General features: G+C 45.8%; 2 protein-coding genes across 3 annotated transcripts; both read left to right on the top strand.

Annotated features, from left to right (window-relative positions):
* Positions 1–10,081: 10,081 nt before the first annotated feature.
* LOC306777413 (uncharacterized protein) lies at positions 10,082–12,974 on the top strand. 2 transcript variants are annotated; one of them, XM_079268505.1, is made up of 5 exons: positions 10,082–10,909; positions 11,158–11,747; positions 11,855–12,176; positions 12,281–12,527; positions 12,624–12,974. In XM_079268505.1, the coding sequence occupies exons 3-5, from the start codon at positions 11,868–11,870 to the stop codon at positions 12,695–12,697; spliced, it is 630 nt and encodes a 209-aa protein (XP_079124631.1). In that variant the 5' UTR covers positions 10,082–10,909; positions 11,158–11,747; positions 11,855–11,867; the 3' UTR covers positions 12,698–12,974. The 2 variants fall into 2 exon arrangements, with proteins under 2 accessions (XP_079124631.1, XP_079124630.1); XM_079268504.1 differs by having other exon boundaries at positions 10,082–11,747.
* Positions 12,723–15,355, top strand: LOC306777581 (uncharacterized protein; the record flags this gene model as incomplete). Its single annotated transcript, XM_079268743.1, has 7 exons — positions 12,723–12,821; positions 12,863–13,184; positions 13,276–13,503; positions 13,593–13,870; positions 13,999–14,258; positions 14,345–14,593; positions 14,692–15,355. The coding sequence occupies 7 exons, from the start codon at positions 12,723–12,725 to the stop codon at positions 15,269–15,271; spliced, it is 2,016 nt and encodes a 671-aa protein (XP_079124869.1). The 3' UTR covers positions 15,272–15,355.
* Between the last annotated feature and the right edge of the window lie 1,374 nt (positions 15,356–16,729).

Below are 16,729 nucleotides of genomic sequence, written 5' to 3'. Positions count from 1 at the left end.
TTATGAATCTTAATTATGAATTATTAAACACTATTATATCTACTAACCACCCCGGTTTTTGCTCAAATTTCTTACACAGGAGCTCAGAGAGCAGATCTCATGGAGCTGTTGTTCTGTCTCTGGGGCATAGAAAATAGATATCCAATTTAAAAAAATTGCAAAAAGCTGAATAATTCAAAAAGTTGAAAGATTACAAATATGAAGTTATGTCAGTAGTGATATTTGTTGTAGTAGTAGTAGAAGTATTATTCGCAGTATAAGTATGAGTAGCATTTGAATAAGTACTAGTTGTAGCAGTAGTGATATTTGTAGTAGCAGTAGTAGTAGAAGTTGTCGTCGAAGTATTTGTAATTAGAAGAAGTAGTAGAAGTAGTAGTATCAGCAGTCGTACTAATAGCTGTAGTAGTATTAGTACTGGTTATTAGTACTGGTAGTAGCAGGAATAGCAGTATTAGCAGTTGTGGTATCAGTAATAATATTAGTGGTAGTGGTAGTAATAGCAGTAGTGGTAGTAATAATATTTATGGCAGCAGTAATAGCAGTAGCAGTAGTAGTAATAGTAGCAACAGCAAAAGTTGTAGTAGTAGTGGTAATACTAGAAATATTAGCAGTAGTAGTAGTTGTCGCAGTATTAGTAAGAACATTCATTATTTCAACAAAAAAGCCTAATTTTGAGCGAAACGTTTAAATACAGTTAATCCATGAGGCTTTTATTTTGAAAGGGTGGGACTGGGTGGGGGAGGGAGGGGGAGAGGAGACATAATCATCATGTTTGACACATAAACAGAGGTTATTAAATGACAGGCTTCATCACAAGCAGTTCAGTTAGAATTCACTCTCTGGGGCTTTTATTTTGAAATGGAGTGTGGGGGAGAAGGGGAGAGGAGACAGAATCATAATGTTAGATAAACACAAACCGGTGATTAAATGACAGGCTCATCACAAGCATTTCAGTTAGGATTCATTCTGTGGGGCTTTTATTTTAAAACGGCGTGTGTGTGTATGTGTGTGTGTGGGGGGGGGGGGGGGTAGAGGAGGGGGGAAAGACCTCTAAAGATCCCTAAGACCTGAATGACTGTATGAGAGACACAGAGAGAGAGAGGGAGAGGAGTGTATGTGCGCGTGTGTCTGTGAGTCTGTGTGTTTATCAACATCGCTAATTGGCTCAATCGCAAACACCTGTGTGCCTGAAGCCATTTCATGGAGATAAAACAGGAAAACACCACTCAAACAAATCATCAAAACTCCCATAACCGTAGCTCCTATTGCTCCGATATTAATAATTGAGGGGAAGAATGAGTTGAAGAACAGATCCTGTAAAAATTGTGTCTGTAGTGTAAGAAATGTGGCTTAACTGGCGATCTAGAAATGGGGTACCGTGTTCTGTGGAAGATGTTTTTGAAGCAAAATTTAACATTGGTCTCTATGGAGCAGAAAGTTGGTTTTCCTCTCAATTAACGGCTTCTGTGTCAAATGTGGAAATCTGTGGGATTCCACAGTCATTTTTCTACGACAAGGACAATATTAGCTACTTCTACATCCAGAAATTATGCATGAAGAGTGAAGATTGTGGACACAGTGGCAAAATACAAATGTTTTTTTCACAAGAATCTCAAGCTGCTCTTCACTCTAGCGGTGACATCACGCACTCTAAGATGCGCAATACACACCCATTATAAAGTCAGAAAAGGGCTGAAAAATCATAAAAGTTAAATTGCTGCAGTTCAAAAAATTTAAAAGATATCAAAAAGCTGAATCATGTTGGCAATAGTTGAGGGTTTTCTCAACATTTGAAAGTTGAAATGGTGTCTGTCGCTGAAAGTATGAGGTAGTTGAAGGATTTGAAAGTTGAAGAAGTTTTTGAGGTTTTTGAAGGATTTGAAAATCTTCTCCATAGAAACCCATTCAAAAAAAAGTTGCAAAAAGCTTAATAATTCAAAAAGTTTAAAGGTTAGAAATAGAAAAAGTCATAGCAGACATGAGCTGAAGGAGCTGAACATTTTGATAGTTGAACGGTTTCTGTAGCTTAAAAAATGAAGAAGAAGAAGCGTTGCGACGAAACGGGGGACGGAAGAAATAGTGGAATAAAGAAACAGGATAACAATAGTTGGAATGCTTAACAGCATTCCAACAATTAGAAACTGTGTTAACAGACAACATGTTTGAATGAGCAGAATGATCCCAAGAACACAAGATGTCATTGGAACTTTTTAATATATGAGCAGCTTGTTCAATGCTGTGTCTGTTGAGGAGAGACAAGGAAGACAGATGTTATTACACAGCTACTTTATTACTAGTCTACCTACTAAGCACTGTTACAACTATTTATTATTAATAATCTACTTATTGCTGACCATGCCAACTATTTCATCACTTTTTAACACTTTGCCGTTGGCAGGGATTGAACTGCCAACCTTCTGCATCCCACCAGATGCACAGGGGCAGTGCCCGCGTGCCCTCCCTCCGCTCACAGAGGACAATGGGCTACCATATACTCTATTAACTATTCTTCTCTGTGTCAAATTCTCAACTGTATGTCAACTTTGAGGAGCCAATCAGACAACCCCAAATTCTGTATCAACTTTGAGGGAAGAAGAACACGACTCTTCATCTGAAGAAGAAGAAGAAGAAGAAGAAGAGACTCATCACTGTTCCTGCTTCGCCTGACATTTCTTTACGTCTCACTCACAATCCTGTGCCCAATAAAAAGACTTTTACTTTGAAGTGTCACCGGAAGTCCACTATCTTAATGCATTATCGTCACTAATTAAAATCTAACTTCTAACTGAGTTCAGTCTTTACCTGATAGTGAGCGTGTGCAACAGAACTGCACTCAGAAACTGTTGAATTATACAAATACTGCTGCTTAACTGGACTAAACTTCATCATTAATATCAACTGTGAGAACTTTTCTGAACCAGACGGAGCTGCTCTTGAATTGGGCGAACACAAAATCAACCGAAGAACAAACATTTGTGATAATAATCACACAATGTGTCACAGTTTAGACTGTTTCTTGTGGAGAACTCACAGACTGTGGTCTTCGAGGTTTATCGGCTCTAACGTTGAACTACATCAGGAAAACACACGTTTACAGCAACAGGAGTCTTTTCAGTTCAATTACTGGACGTTTCTCAAAGAAACTCAGCAGGTTTCTCGTCCACATTCCAGGAAACAGACACGTTAAAACAAGACATTTCCACACCGAGGTTTAGTGGAAACACTTTCACACTAAACATTACACGTAACAACATATTTGATTTCATATCTGAACCGATGAGAAGAAGTTTGTTTGAAGTTAACGAGGAGAACCAGAGACCTCACACTGGACCGTCATCCTCACGTTAATCATCGGTAACGTCACTTTTAATGGACACAAATTCTCCTCGAGACAAATAAAGACAACTGCCGTGTTTGTAGAAAACATGCAACACGAGAAGTGAGAAAATAACGAGGTGAAGTCTGAGAGCAGAAATGTCAAAGTTGAATGTCTGACGACAGACATGTCTTCAGAGTGAAGGAGCTCCGCTCTGCTGCTGCAGTACCAACTGCTGCAGTACTGACAGCGGCCATGGTGGCGCTGCTTCACACGCTGTTTCACACCAAATATGAAAATAAATCATAAAAATATTCATAAAAAATCATATTTTCAGCAATAAGGAACGATTCACGAATTTGCGTGTCATCCTTGCACCTCTGTGTCAAATTCTCAATTTGTGTCAAATTCCAGGAGCCAATCAGGCTATCCAAGTTTTTGCCATCCAATCAGATGGCTGCGTTGTGTCAAATTCTAGATCCAATCAGATGGCTGCGTTGTGTCAAATTCTAAATCTGGAGCCGCCATGTTGGATCCTCGCTATAGAGGGCTCAGTTCAAGTTGAGACGTACACAGGTATTACCAGTAAGTGCAATACTTTCAATTTTATTCAATTTTATTGATATAGCGCTTGTTAATTTGTGTTAGATATGAATGTACAACACAGTAGAACTCATATAAACTTCGGACATTGGTCACACTTAGTTTACCGCCCTTATCTGAGTGATGGATGCTCACTAGACTCTAACATTACAGTCTGAGCTTTATAGTTCCTACTATGTGAAACTTTAATGTTAATACCTGAAGTTATAACGTTACACTCTTTGTCTGTGCTTTGTGTTAACCAGCTAACGTTGGGGCTGTTTGAACCGTTTTAGCAGCTGTTGGCTGGACTCTAACGTCGCTAACGCACCGCTGTATGCTGCTGTATGGACGTCAGCTAGACCATAGCGTTACACTCGTATTTACAGTTTAATCATCACAGTGTGAAATACAGTTTTACTGCTGCTGTTCCTTTTCAAGTAACAAGTCCCCGAATAACAATGCAGAGTGTTAGTGAACAGATATAAAGCAGTAATGCGTTCACGTGAACGGAGCGTGTTACAGCATTTAACGGTGAAAGTCACTTTCAGGCTGTTTTTTTCTTTCAATATTGATCAAAGGAAGAGGGTATCAACACACCTCACACACCACCACCACCAGCAGCAGCAGCACAGCCTCTGTCTCGCCCGCAAGCCAGAGAGCTAAGAGTGCATCACAGTACGTGTTTTTACTGTAAAGCTCTCTGACTTTGACGTACCTGGATGACCTCCCTGAAGAATGTTAGTATTTGCAATGTTGTCTCATCATTAATGTTGCTGTGTGTCATTTATTCTTATTATAGGCCTCTTGGTTCAGCACTTGCGGCCTTTGTCTCTGGGCGGCGTTCTCTGTCTGCGGTGGAAATGCAGTCCCATGTTAAAAAGATGGTGGCCACTAAGCCTGCATTTCCAGGCAAGTCCAGCCTAAACTATATACAGAGTTTGTTCAACTTTATTGAAATTCCTGTGTTCACTGTGTTATGTTCTGTCATCGTGTGATTACAGCCTCCCACTTCAACCCCTTCAGACTAGCTCTGTCCTCCTCCAGGTCTGAGGAGCCTTCGGATGAAGAGCTGGTCAAGGCAGGAGTTGATTTGGAGAAGTGTAAGTAAAAAGTAAAGTTATACTCGGGTCACGATTTGATAATAACAGAAAGACCTGAATTCATTGTTGACACTTTTTTTTTTTTACTTTAAAATGCTTCTTTAATCAGAGGAGGAGAGTAAACTGGTAAGTTTGGGTTGAATGGAAAACTATCTGATGTCTGCCTGGTGCACATCTCAGATCACTAACTCATCACTAATGGGAGAGCACCTGCAGAGTAACATTTTCTTCACCCTGCTTTCTCTAGTCCCCTGTCTGCTGCCTGCATCACTCACTCAACATGTCTGATCAACATGTCTAATCTGTTGTGTTCGTCATCGTCACCATTTTCTCTTCAAAACCACCCTCTGTGCTCCTGTAGTTTTTATATGCAGCTTGGCTCAATGTGTGTCCGTCTCTCAATATTAACACAACAATCTTATCCTTTAAGATTACCGTCACATTTTAATTCTCTTTAAGCCTCAGATGTACAGGCCTCTCTTTCGCTCCCGCCACCACCTCCTCCTCCTGCCCCCTCCACCTCAGCTGCACCACGTCAGGGGGCTGGTGACTCTGCTGCACTGGACGAGCCCACAGACGAGGAGCTGCTGGAGGCCATGCTGGACCAAGAACACCTCGTTCAACTTCCAGCAGCCCTCGTCACGGTTCAGCCTGCAGTGTCACCAGCTCCCTCACCGCCGCCTGCAGCTGCCACCCTGACACCGCCTGCAGCCCGTCAGGTCGTCGCCATGGAGGAACAGGAGGAGTTGCCCGGTCCAGCCTTCCTCCCTCCCCCACCACCTGCTGGCAGTGCTGAGGTGAGGCTGTCTGTCAAACATATGAGGCCTCAGGTGTCCCTGCTGCCCTCCCTCATGAAGTGCTGTCCTCAGATATTGAAATGTCTTGTGTGTGTTGTTGTTCTGCCCCCACATTTCTGTGTTGTAGAATGTCATTGCCTTTTCATGCTCGCATTTGGCCTTCCTCTCTTGCCGTAGTTAGTACCTCGTTGTTTTGGTATTCTAATGAAAGGACACGCTGCACTAATGTTTCACCTCTTCTGTTTGGTAACTTTGAGAGACCTTAGTCTGTGAGTATTTCGTCATGAAGCATGAGAAGATATATTCTATTGTATTTGCTCTGTTAATATAGTATTTGCGTTGTATTAAATGCTAATCGCGATTAGCATTTCTCCATTGACAGCAATGTTAATATTAGCTTAGAAGCTAGCTAGTCGAACATTCTTTCATGTTGGCTATATGCTGGATTGTTGTTATGTATTCATGTATGTGTATATGGACAGTTTGTAAGGCCATATTTCATATTGTGTTTCCACAGTTTTACAAAAATTAAGAACTTCTAACTAAAGCCCTGAAACTCTTCAACGGATGCCTGGGTCTTTATTGAAAGGATTTACTGTTAGCTATCTGTTAAGCTTTCCTGCACAAAGCAAGAGCAGAATAGTAAAAAGACTAAGGTCTCTCAAAGTTACCAAACAGAAGAGGTGAAACATTAGTGCAGCGTGTCCTTTCATTAGAATACCAAAACAACGAGGTACTAACTACGGCAAGAGAGGAAGGCCAAATGCGAGCATGAAAAGGCAATGACATTCTACAACACAGAAATGTGGGGGCAGAACACTCCCCGCCTGGTATTTTATAATACCACTATATTCCCTCACTGAGGAGCAGTACAACCTCTGTAACAGGTCTTGAATACACCTTAGGGGTACCGTCTCTGATGATCCTGACATTAACTTTCCGAACTCTGCCATCCCGGCTTGGAGTGGTCTCAACAATAAGTCCTGTGGGCCACTCGTTTCTCTTGACTTGAGTGTGTTTTAGGAGTACCACATCTCCAACTTGCAAGTTTGGTCTTTCGGATTGCCACTTCTTGCGAGGCTGGAGGGTCACCAAGTATTCTTGCTTCCAGCGTCTCCAGAAGGTTTCAGCAAGGCTTTGGACTTGCCTCCACTGCTTGTTATAGAGATCCTTGAGATCCATCTTCCCTGACGGAGCAGAAACTGCGTCAGTCTTCTGAGTGAGCAGCATTGCGGGTGTGAAAACTGCTGGCATCTCAGGATCGGAGGACACTGGAACTAGGGGTCTTGCGTTCATGATTGCCATGACTTCAGCCATTAGTGTCGCCAGCACTTCATGTGAGAGACGACTGTTCTCCTTCAACAACATGGCGTCTAAAATGCGACGTGCAATACCGATCATCCTCTCCCACCGTCTGAAGTTCGGGAGAAGGTTCTGGCTTTTTGGATGAGCCTAGCTGTTGCATGGGTAAGGGATTTCCAGCTGGAGAACCTTACAAAGCGATGGGAGCCGAGAAGTCCACCTGTAGCTCTTGTAGCATAGGTTGAAACTTGAGGGCGTACTTCTACATCAGTCTCTGGATGTAGAAGGTCAAATATCTCTGGATGTGAAAACTCATCCTTCTCGGGTTTTGTCAGAAAGGCTGGACCTGAAAACCAGTTGGTGTCTTTCAGAAGAGCAGCGGGAACAGACCTAGATCCATGATCTGCAGGATTATGGTTGGTTCTGATGTAGTGCCACTGACTTGGGTGAGAGGACTTCCTGATTCTTGTCACTCTGTTGGCCACATATACATAGAAGTTCCTGCATGCATTATGAATGTAGCCCAGTACAATTTTGCTGTCTGTGTAGAACTTGACTGTATGAATCTCCACATCAATTTCATCCATTATCAGGTCTGCAATCTCCACTGCCAAGACAGCTGCACACAGTTCCAAACGAGGGATAGTATGTGCAGGACGTGGAGCCAGCTTGGATTTCCCCATGATGAGCCCAACATGGCTGTGTCCTTCTCTATCGATTGCCCTAAGGTAGGCTACAGCTGATATAGCAATAGTCGATGCATCTGCGAAGACGCAAATTTCTCTTTGTACAGTAGCAAGTAGAGAAACAGGAATGTAGGTCCTCTGGATCTGGAGCCGCTTAAGTTCCATTAGAGAATCTTTCCAGGCCTTCCACTGGATTTCCTTCTCTACAGGTAGTTGAGTGTCCCAATCATACTCTTCTTTTGAGATATCTCTGACAAGTGCTTTGCCTTGAATCGTGATTGGTGCTACGAACCCCAAGGGGTCATAGAGACTGTTGACCGTTGATAGGACGCCCCTTTTAGTGAACGGTTTTTCCTTATCAGACACGCAGAAGGAGAAGCTGTCAGTTTGTAGATCCCATGTGAGGCCTAAACTGCGTTGGAGAGGCAGAGGGTCGGATGACAGGTCTATATCTTTAAGACATTTGGCATGATCTTCAGATGGGAAAGCATCCATAACACTGCTGCTGTTGGATGCTATTTTATGTAGCCTGATGCTTGACTCGGCTAACATCTCCCTTGTTCTTTTCAGAACATTGATGGCTTCATCCACGGTGGGAAATGAGGCCAGTCCATCATCCACATAAAAGTTTCTCATGACGAACTGCTTAGCATCTGTACCATGTTCCTGGTGTCCTTCTTGCGCTGCGCGTCTTAAGCCATAAATGGCCACAGCTGGTGAGGGGCTGTTACCGAACACATGTACTGTCATTCGGTACTCTGTCACTGGTTTTGTGAAGTCGTTACCTTTAAACCACAAGAATCTCAGGAAATCACGGTGATCCTCACAGACTGTGAAACAGTAAAACATCTGTTGAACGTCTGCTGTGACTGCAATCGACTCTTTGCGGAAACGGATAAGTACTCCAAGAAGAGTGTTATTCAAATCTGGTCCCTTCAAGAGGATGTCATTGAGAGAGATGCCTTCGTGCTTGGCACTGGAATCAAACACCACACGTATTTGATCTGGCTTCTGAGGGTGGTAGACACCAAATGCAGGTAGGTACCAACACTCTTGATTCTTCTCCAATGGCGGAGCTAGCTCTGCCTGGCCTGACTCAAAGATCTTTTGCATGAAGTCAAAGTATTGTTTTTTCACTCCTGGCTTTCTTTCCAGTGTGCGACTCAGAGAATAGAGACGTTTCGCTGCTTGGTCCCTATTATTCGGGAGACGAGGCCTTGGGTAACGGAATGGTAAGGGAGCCACCCAGCTGTTTGCATCATTCATGTAGACATTTTTGTCCATGATTTCAAGGAAAGCTTCATCTTCAACAGACAATGCCATTTTCTCATCATCTTTTGTCCTGTCAAAAACTTTGCTTCCAAGATCATCGTCCTCTAGGAGCTCTGTGTCTTCAAAGGTTTGACTACTCTGACTTGACGTCCTCTTGTTAACTTTCTCTTTGACATGGATGACACTAGCACATGGACTAAGGAAAGACGTACGTCCATTAGGTAGGATATTGGTCCTGTAGACATTGATGCTGCTTGGCTTGTGTGCTCCTCTGAGACATATTTCTCCAACAATAACCCAGCCAAGGTCAAGTTGTTGAGCATATGGTGCATTGTTGGGTCCATTGTACTGTTTACGCACCTTGTGTACACGTAGTATGTCTCTGCCAAGGAGAAGGAGAATGGCTGCCTCAGGATCAATGACTGGGATTTTATTCGCCACTGGCTTGAGGTGGGGATAAAGATGTGCTATCTCTGGTGAGGGGATCTCTGAACGGTCATCAGGCATCATGTCTCTACCCTGCTGGTAAGACACTACCACGAACAGGTTGCTCATCAAGGTCGGCACTTCACTGAAGGAGCAATTCGAACAGCTGGGCTGTGGATAACAGGAAGTAAGGGATTGGTTTCGAGTGTGATACACAAATGTGTGACCTGCAAAAGAATAAGAGGAAAGTTAGAAGAACAAAAAATGTCGGACTTACCTGTGGATAGACTTACCATTGATCCCCCGTTTACTCAAGTTGGTCTTGATGTTTTCGGGCCTTGGACCATCTCATCACGCAGGACCAGAGGTGGCCATGCGGAATCCAAACGGTGGGCAGTCATGTTCACCTGTCTGAGTACGCGTGCGGTGCACATTGAGGTCATTGAGAATATGACAACCTCCAGCTTCATTAATGCTTTGAGGAGATTCACCGCTATCAGAGGCCCTGTGAGACTACTGCGTTCTGATAGGGGAACAAACTTCATTGGAGCTTGCAAAGAACTGCAGATTAACTCAGAAGATCTAGAGTTGAAAGCCCACCTGCAACACAAAGGCTGCACCTGGACTTTTAATCCTCCACACTCTTCTCACATGGGAGGTGTGTGGGAGAGGATGATCGGTATTGCACGTCGCATTTTAGACGCCATGTTGTTGAAGGAGAACAGTCGTCTCTCACATGAAGTGCTGGCGACACTAATGGCTGAAGTCATGGCAATCATGAACGCAAGACCCCTAGTTCCAGTGTCCTCCGATCCTGAGATGCCAGCAGTTTTCACACCCGCAATGCTGCTCACTCAGAAGACTGACGCAGTTTCTGCTCCGTCAGGGAAGATGGATCTCAAGGATCTCTATAACAAGCAGTGGAGGCAAGTCCAAAGCCTTGCTGAAACCTTCTGGAGACGCTGGAAGCAAGAATACTTGGTGACCCTCCAGCCTCGCAAGAAGTGGCAATCCGAAAGACCAAACTTGCAAGTTGGAGATGTGGTACTCCTAAAAGACACTCAAGTCAAGAGAAACGAGTGGCCCACAGGACTTATTGTTGAGACCACTCCAAGCCGGGATGGCAGAGTTCGGAAAGTTAATGTCAGGATCATCAGAGACGGTACCCCTAAGGTGTATTCAAGACCTGTTACAGAGGTTGTACTGCTCCTCAGTGAGGGAATATAGTGGTATTATAAAATACCAGGCGGGGAGTGTTCTGCCCCCACATTTCTGTGTTGTAGAATGTCATTGCCTTTTCATGCTCGCATTTGGCCTTCCTCTCTTGCCGTAGTTAGTACCTTGTTGTTTTGGTATTCTAATGAAAGGACATGCTGCACTAATGTTTCACCTCTTCTGTTTGGTAACTTTGAGAGACCTTAGTCTGTGAGTATTTCGTCATGAAGCATGAGAAGATATATTCTATTGTATTTGCTCTGTTAATATAGTATTTGCGTTGTATTAAATGCTAATCGCGATTAGCATTTCTCCATTGACAGCAATGTTAATATTAGCTTAGAAGCTAGCTAGTCGAACATTCTTTCATGTTGGCTATATGCTGGATTGTTGTTATGTATTCATGTATGTGTATATGGACAGTTTGTAAGGCCATATTTCATATTGTGTTTCCACAGTTTTACAAAAATTAAGAACTTCTAACTAAAGCCCTGAAACTCTTCAACGGATGCCTGGGTCTTTATTGAAAGGATTTACTGTTAGCTATCTGTTAAGCTTTCCTGCACAAAGCAAGAGCAGAATAGTTGTCGTCTCACCAGTTGCTGCCTGAGTCCTGACGGGCAGCTCTCACTGTCGAGCAGCAGCAGTGGATCGGTCGAGTGCTGTTTACCAGGGACAGCTTGGGGAGGTCTCGGCTCGTCAGTGAGCTGAATCTCTGGTGGTTCCCCCCCCAATCCCGGCCGGTCTACAACCAGCCTCCCGCATCCCCCGACCCCTTCTTTGCATGCCGGCTGTTCCTCTGGATGCCACACCGGATTTGGCATCTGCAGCTGACATGTCCCCAGCCTTTGTGCACTGGGTCAATGACAAAGGCTGGGCTGTACAGGACCATCCGGAGGGTCCTGGAAATCGACGGCTGGTACCTCATGGCCACTGAGTACCTGGAGTGACGTCGATGTAAGAAGAAGGTCGGAGGGTGGTCACAGGGCATCATCAGGCAGCTGTCCCCCACCTACAGCTGCCAATTTCCAGCTGTACTGACGTACAAGTAAGAAATTATATTAATATCTTTATATTTCTTTGTGTTGAACATCCTGTTTGATGTATGTCTGTGGTGACAAAGTTGTACATAATGCTTGTGTTGTGGTTGTGCAGGCTGTCCTGTGACATGAGGGTGGTTGCGCAGCTGAGGTCTCGCACTCTGGGCAACAGTGCTAATCGGCTGTACAACAGCCTGCGGGAGCAGCACTCAGACACCTGGATGCGGAGAGCGATCCTGTACCTCGGCGTATGCGAGCAGTTCCGGGCCTTGTGTTCGGCGAGGCAGATTCCACCACTACCCCAGATGCCCCCCCTGCCGTCCCCCGTCTGGCTGCTGACCGTTTACGGCTACGATGTGCTGACGCGGCTGGATGAGTACAAGGCCAGGATCACGTCCACCTTCGGATCCATCTTGAAGATGGATTCCACCAAGAAGGCGAGTAAAGTTTGTCACAGTTTCATATTTTCTACCAGCTGCTTTGACAACACAGCTGTGTGTTTATGCTCTCACATTAACATTTCTAATCTCTCTTTCTCCAGGTGACGAAGAAGCTCGCAGGTACCGCCTCTGACACGGCCGCCTGGGTTACCAACGTCGGTAATGAGCACGGGCAGGTCCTCATCAGCGTCCTCACCTGCTCCGAGAGCGCCGAGGGCCTGTCCACGATGGCGGCCGGATTGATGAGGCGGTACCGACTCGCCGGGGTACCTCCCCCCCCGGCTGATCTACGTGGGCCGCGACTGCTGCAACAAAAACGCCGTGTCGAAGACAGCTGCCTTGTTTCAGGTGTGAAACTGAGACTGTTAATACAAATACTGAATCAGTAATATAAGAGTACAGTTTAGGAGAAGATTAAACCACATTATGGTTCTTCTTTCACAGGAGTGGGAAAAGCTCGTGGTGAGACTGGACATCTGGCACCTGATGCGACGCTTTGCATCAGGTGTCACCACTGAGAGCCACGAGCTGTACCCCACGTTCATGAGGCAGCTGTCTCACTGCATCTTCGAGGTCGATCCTGATGATGCCCGCCGTCTAACTGAGGCTAAGCGGTCCCAGCTGGAGGGGAAGCACGGAATGGTTGGCCTGACTGACGCCGCGGTGATCCGGAGGATCTCCAGAGAGGAGTGGAGGGTCCACTGTCGCCGGAGGACACGTGGGCCCGAGGAATCGCAATCCTCATCCAGGAGCTCCTCGACACCTTCGGTGGACCAGCAGGACGCGACACCCTGGACATCCCGTTGCTGGACGCCCGCCGCATCAAGGACATTTGGAGTACGCAGAAGACCCACCTCAGCTGCATTCAGGACCCACCAGGTGTGCTGCTGTACACCCAGACCGGCAGGCTGACCAAAGGCGGAGTCATCCTGCCGGTTTATCGCTGCGCGAGGGGATCCACATCTTTGGAGTCCTTCCACCTCCACCTTAACCGGTTCATCCCAGGTACTCGCATGTGTCTTACAGCTTGTGACAAAATATATTCTGTTTTCACATTTCATAAAAAGGCTAATTCATGCTTGATCCAAAACCTCAGGGACACGAGCCAGTGCCAAGCACTTCCAGGCGTTCCTGGTTGATGGACTGGTGAGGTGGAACGAGGACCGCGCAGCAGCAGCTGCACCACCACCGGTTGCAGCTGAGGGACAGTTGGGACCGCTGTACTCCTACAGTGGCCACCTCAAGCACGTCCTTAACCAGAAGAGCCAAAGAGTGCTTGGTCTTCAGGTGGTTAAGGACTTCACCAAGCCTGCTGAGTACACAGGTATGTGATGTGAAAACACTTTATTTCAACATCATAACTCAGAGTAAAAAGAGCAATTACTAAATGCACATGCGTTTTCTGTATGACAGGGGAGCTCATCGGGGTAGAGTACCTGTACCAGCAGACAGGCAGAGTGCTTGAGGACGTCAGCTTGGACCCTGACACTCCGGACGAGGCTGCTGCTGCCATCGAGTCGCTCGAGGAGGATGATGAGGGTATCGTGGAAGATGTGGACCCCACCATCTTCGAGGCCGATACCCCATCCACCAGCACAGCAGCAGCCCGGTCAGGTGATCCAGCTGACGCATCGTCTGAGCCATCCGGTCCAGCCGCCCCTGACCAAGATGCCCCTCCTGAGGCCCCTGAGGTAAGTTCGCTACCGATACTGATAACGATGATGATAACAGTGACGATAGAATATTTCATATTTCACAGCGCATCGCTCTGTGCTTACTGACTCGTTTCTCCTCCTCTTCCTTTCTTGTTTCTTCTCAGGAGAATATACAGGGTCCTGATGACCAGCCTGGGTATCAGCACGTCCTGAAGCTGGCCCAGGCCCTGGTGGAAGGAAGGAACCTTCAGGGGCTTACTGACAGTAGGGTAGACAGACTCATCCTGCTCTGGAATCGCTTGCCAGAGCAAGACAAACAGCGAGTTGTCTACCCTCCCAGATACCGGGAGAGGCAACCTAAGGGGCGGTTCAAGGCAGCGAAGGGGAAGAACACCTCCTGTCCTGGCAAGGAGAGTCTCCAACGGTACGATTTTTTTCAAATATGAATGTATCCTCTTGTAAATATCTGCTGTATATCAAACCACACTTTGCTCTCCATGACTTTTTCAGCTGCCTTCTCGGACCGAACTCCAGCCCTGCAAACTGGCCCAGCGCCAGTCGCCTGGTCGAGGCCGTTTGCAGCCGGCTCTGCCAGCTCCACCCAGTGGCCACGCGGGTCTGTGGGTTCACGAGGACTCGGTGGTCCCTCATCCTCACGGACTACGTGGCCATCAGAGAGGTAGTGCTGGCCAGCCTGAGGCTGATGGCTCAGACGGAGATCCAGCTCTTTGAGCTAAATCAGAGGACCCTGACCCAGTGGTAAGGGTTCAACATGAAGCTTTAAAGTTTTGATGGGTTGTAATCTGAGATTTATCATTTGATGAAGAGCCTAAGAACAATCTGCGTTTGTCTCCCAGGTTCTCTTGGCGGCAGAAGGAAAGAGGGAGGGATGTGCTGCTGCAGGGAACTGGCGTCGTCCCTGCAGCAGCTATTGCCGTCCTCCCTCTCCCTCTAGCTAAAGGGCTGTCCTCTGTTCAGGTGGGACAAGGACAGCCCTTCCCCTTCAATGTCCCCGATGAGCAACAACGACCCTCATCGGGTGGCCTTCCCCCTCCTCCTCCTCCTCCTCCTCCAGATGGGGAGCAGCCCAGCCCGTCCTCCATTGGCCTTCCCCCTCCTCCTCCACCCGCAACGCTCCCGGGTGTCTTCCCCGCTCCTGTCCCTGCCGGTCACCCTCCTCTTCCTGGACCACACATGTCCAGGTCCACGGCATATAGGAAGAGGAAGGCAGCCGAGGCTGCTGCAGCAGGGCAGGAGCCGCTGCCCAAACCCCGTCGGCCGACGACACAGTACAGATGCACAAAGTGTGGCCAGCCCAAAACACTGGCTACAGGACACACTCGCTCTTTTGGTGTAGCGTACTGTGCGTCTGTCGGCAAGAAAACTGTGGAGGAGTGGAAGGAGGAAATGAACAAGAAACATAAGGGGGGGCCATGAGGGAGACTGTTTGTTTTTTCTTTATTTATTCCTCCCTCCATCATTCTGAAAGTGTTTATTTGAATTTGTAAATAAAAGTATGTAATCTGCACTTTGTTTGTTTGGAAGCTTTATTATTTCTGATTGTAAAACTGGTTTAAAAACCAGCTTTACACATTAGGATAGAAATATGAGACACATACACACACATATATTATATATGTTTACGCGATGTGCTGCTGATACACTTAGGGGTCGAAGTGGTCAAATAATGAACAATAAACAAACAATTAGAAACTGTGTTAACAGACAACATGTTTGAATGAGCAGAATGATCCTAAGAACACAAGATGTCATTAGAACTTTTTAATATATGAGCAGCTTGTTCAATGCTGTGTCTGTTGAGGAGAGACAAGGAAGACAAGGACAGATGTTATGACATTACACAGCTACTTTATTACTAGTCTACCTACTAAGCACTGTTACAACTATTTATTATTAATAATCTACTTATTGCTGACCATGCCAACTATTTCGTCACTTTTTAACACTTTGCCGTTGGCAGGGATCGAACTGCCAACCTTCTGCATCCCACCAGATGCACAGGGGCAGTGCCCACGTGCCCTCCCTCTGCTCACAGAGTACAATGGGCTACCATATACTCTATTAACTATTCTTCTCTGTGTCAAATTCTCAACTGTATGTCAACTTTGAGGAGCCAATCAGACAACCCCAAATTCTGTATCAACTTTGAGTTGCTCTGTTGCTGCAGTACCAACTGCTGCAGTACTGACAGCGGCCATGGTGGCGCTGCTTCACACGCTGTTTCACACCAAATATGAAAATAAATCATAAAAATATTCATATAAAATCATATTTTCAGCAATAAGGAACGCTTCACGAATTTGCGTGTCATCCTTGCGCTTCAGGAGTCTCATTCTCCTCTGTGTCATAATGTCATTTTGACCCCGCCAGCACGTGTACTTTGTGCACGTGCACAAAGTACACGTGCACAAAGTGTGTCAAAATCCAGCCAATCCGGTCATACATGCTTTTTCCATCCAATCAGATGGCTGCGTATGTCATATTCTACATCCAATCAGATGGCTGCGTTCGCCGACATCCAATCAGATGGCTGCGTCTTAACTCTGGAGCCGCCATGTTGGATCCTCGCCATCCAATCAGATGGCTGCGTCTTAACTCTGGAGCCGCCATGTTGGATCCTCGCTACGTTGAGACGTAAACAAAACAGATATTACCAGTAAGTGCAATACTTTCAATTTTATTCAATTGTATTGATATAGCGCTTGCTAATTTGTGTTACATATGAATGTACAACACAGTAGAACTCATATAAACTTCGGACATCGCTCACGTTTAGTTTACTGCCCTTATCTGAGTGATGGATGCTCACTAGACTGTAACATTACAGTCTGAGCTTTATAGTTCCTACGATGTGAAACTTTAATATTAATACCT

This window comes from Melanostigma gelatinosum (assembly GCF_949748355.1).
Source record: "Melanostigma gelatinosum genome assembly, chromosome: 5".
Lineage (NCBI taxonomy): Eukaryota > Metazoa > Chordata > Actinopteri > Perciformes > Zoarcidae > Melanostigma > Melanostigma gelatinosum.
Note: the sequence above shows the minus strand (reverse complement) of the source record. Positions and strands in the feature narration are given on the sequence as shown.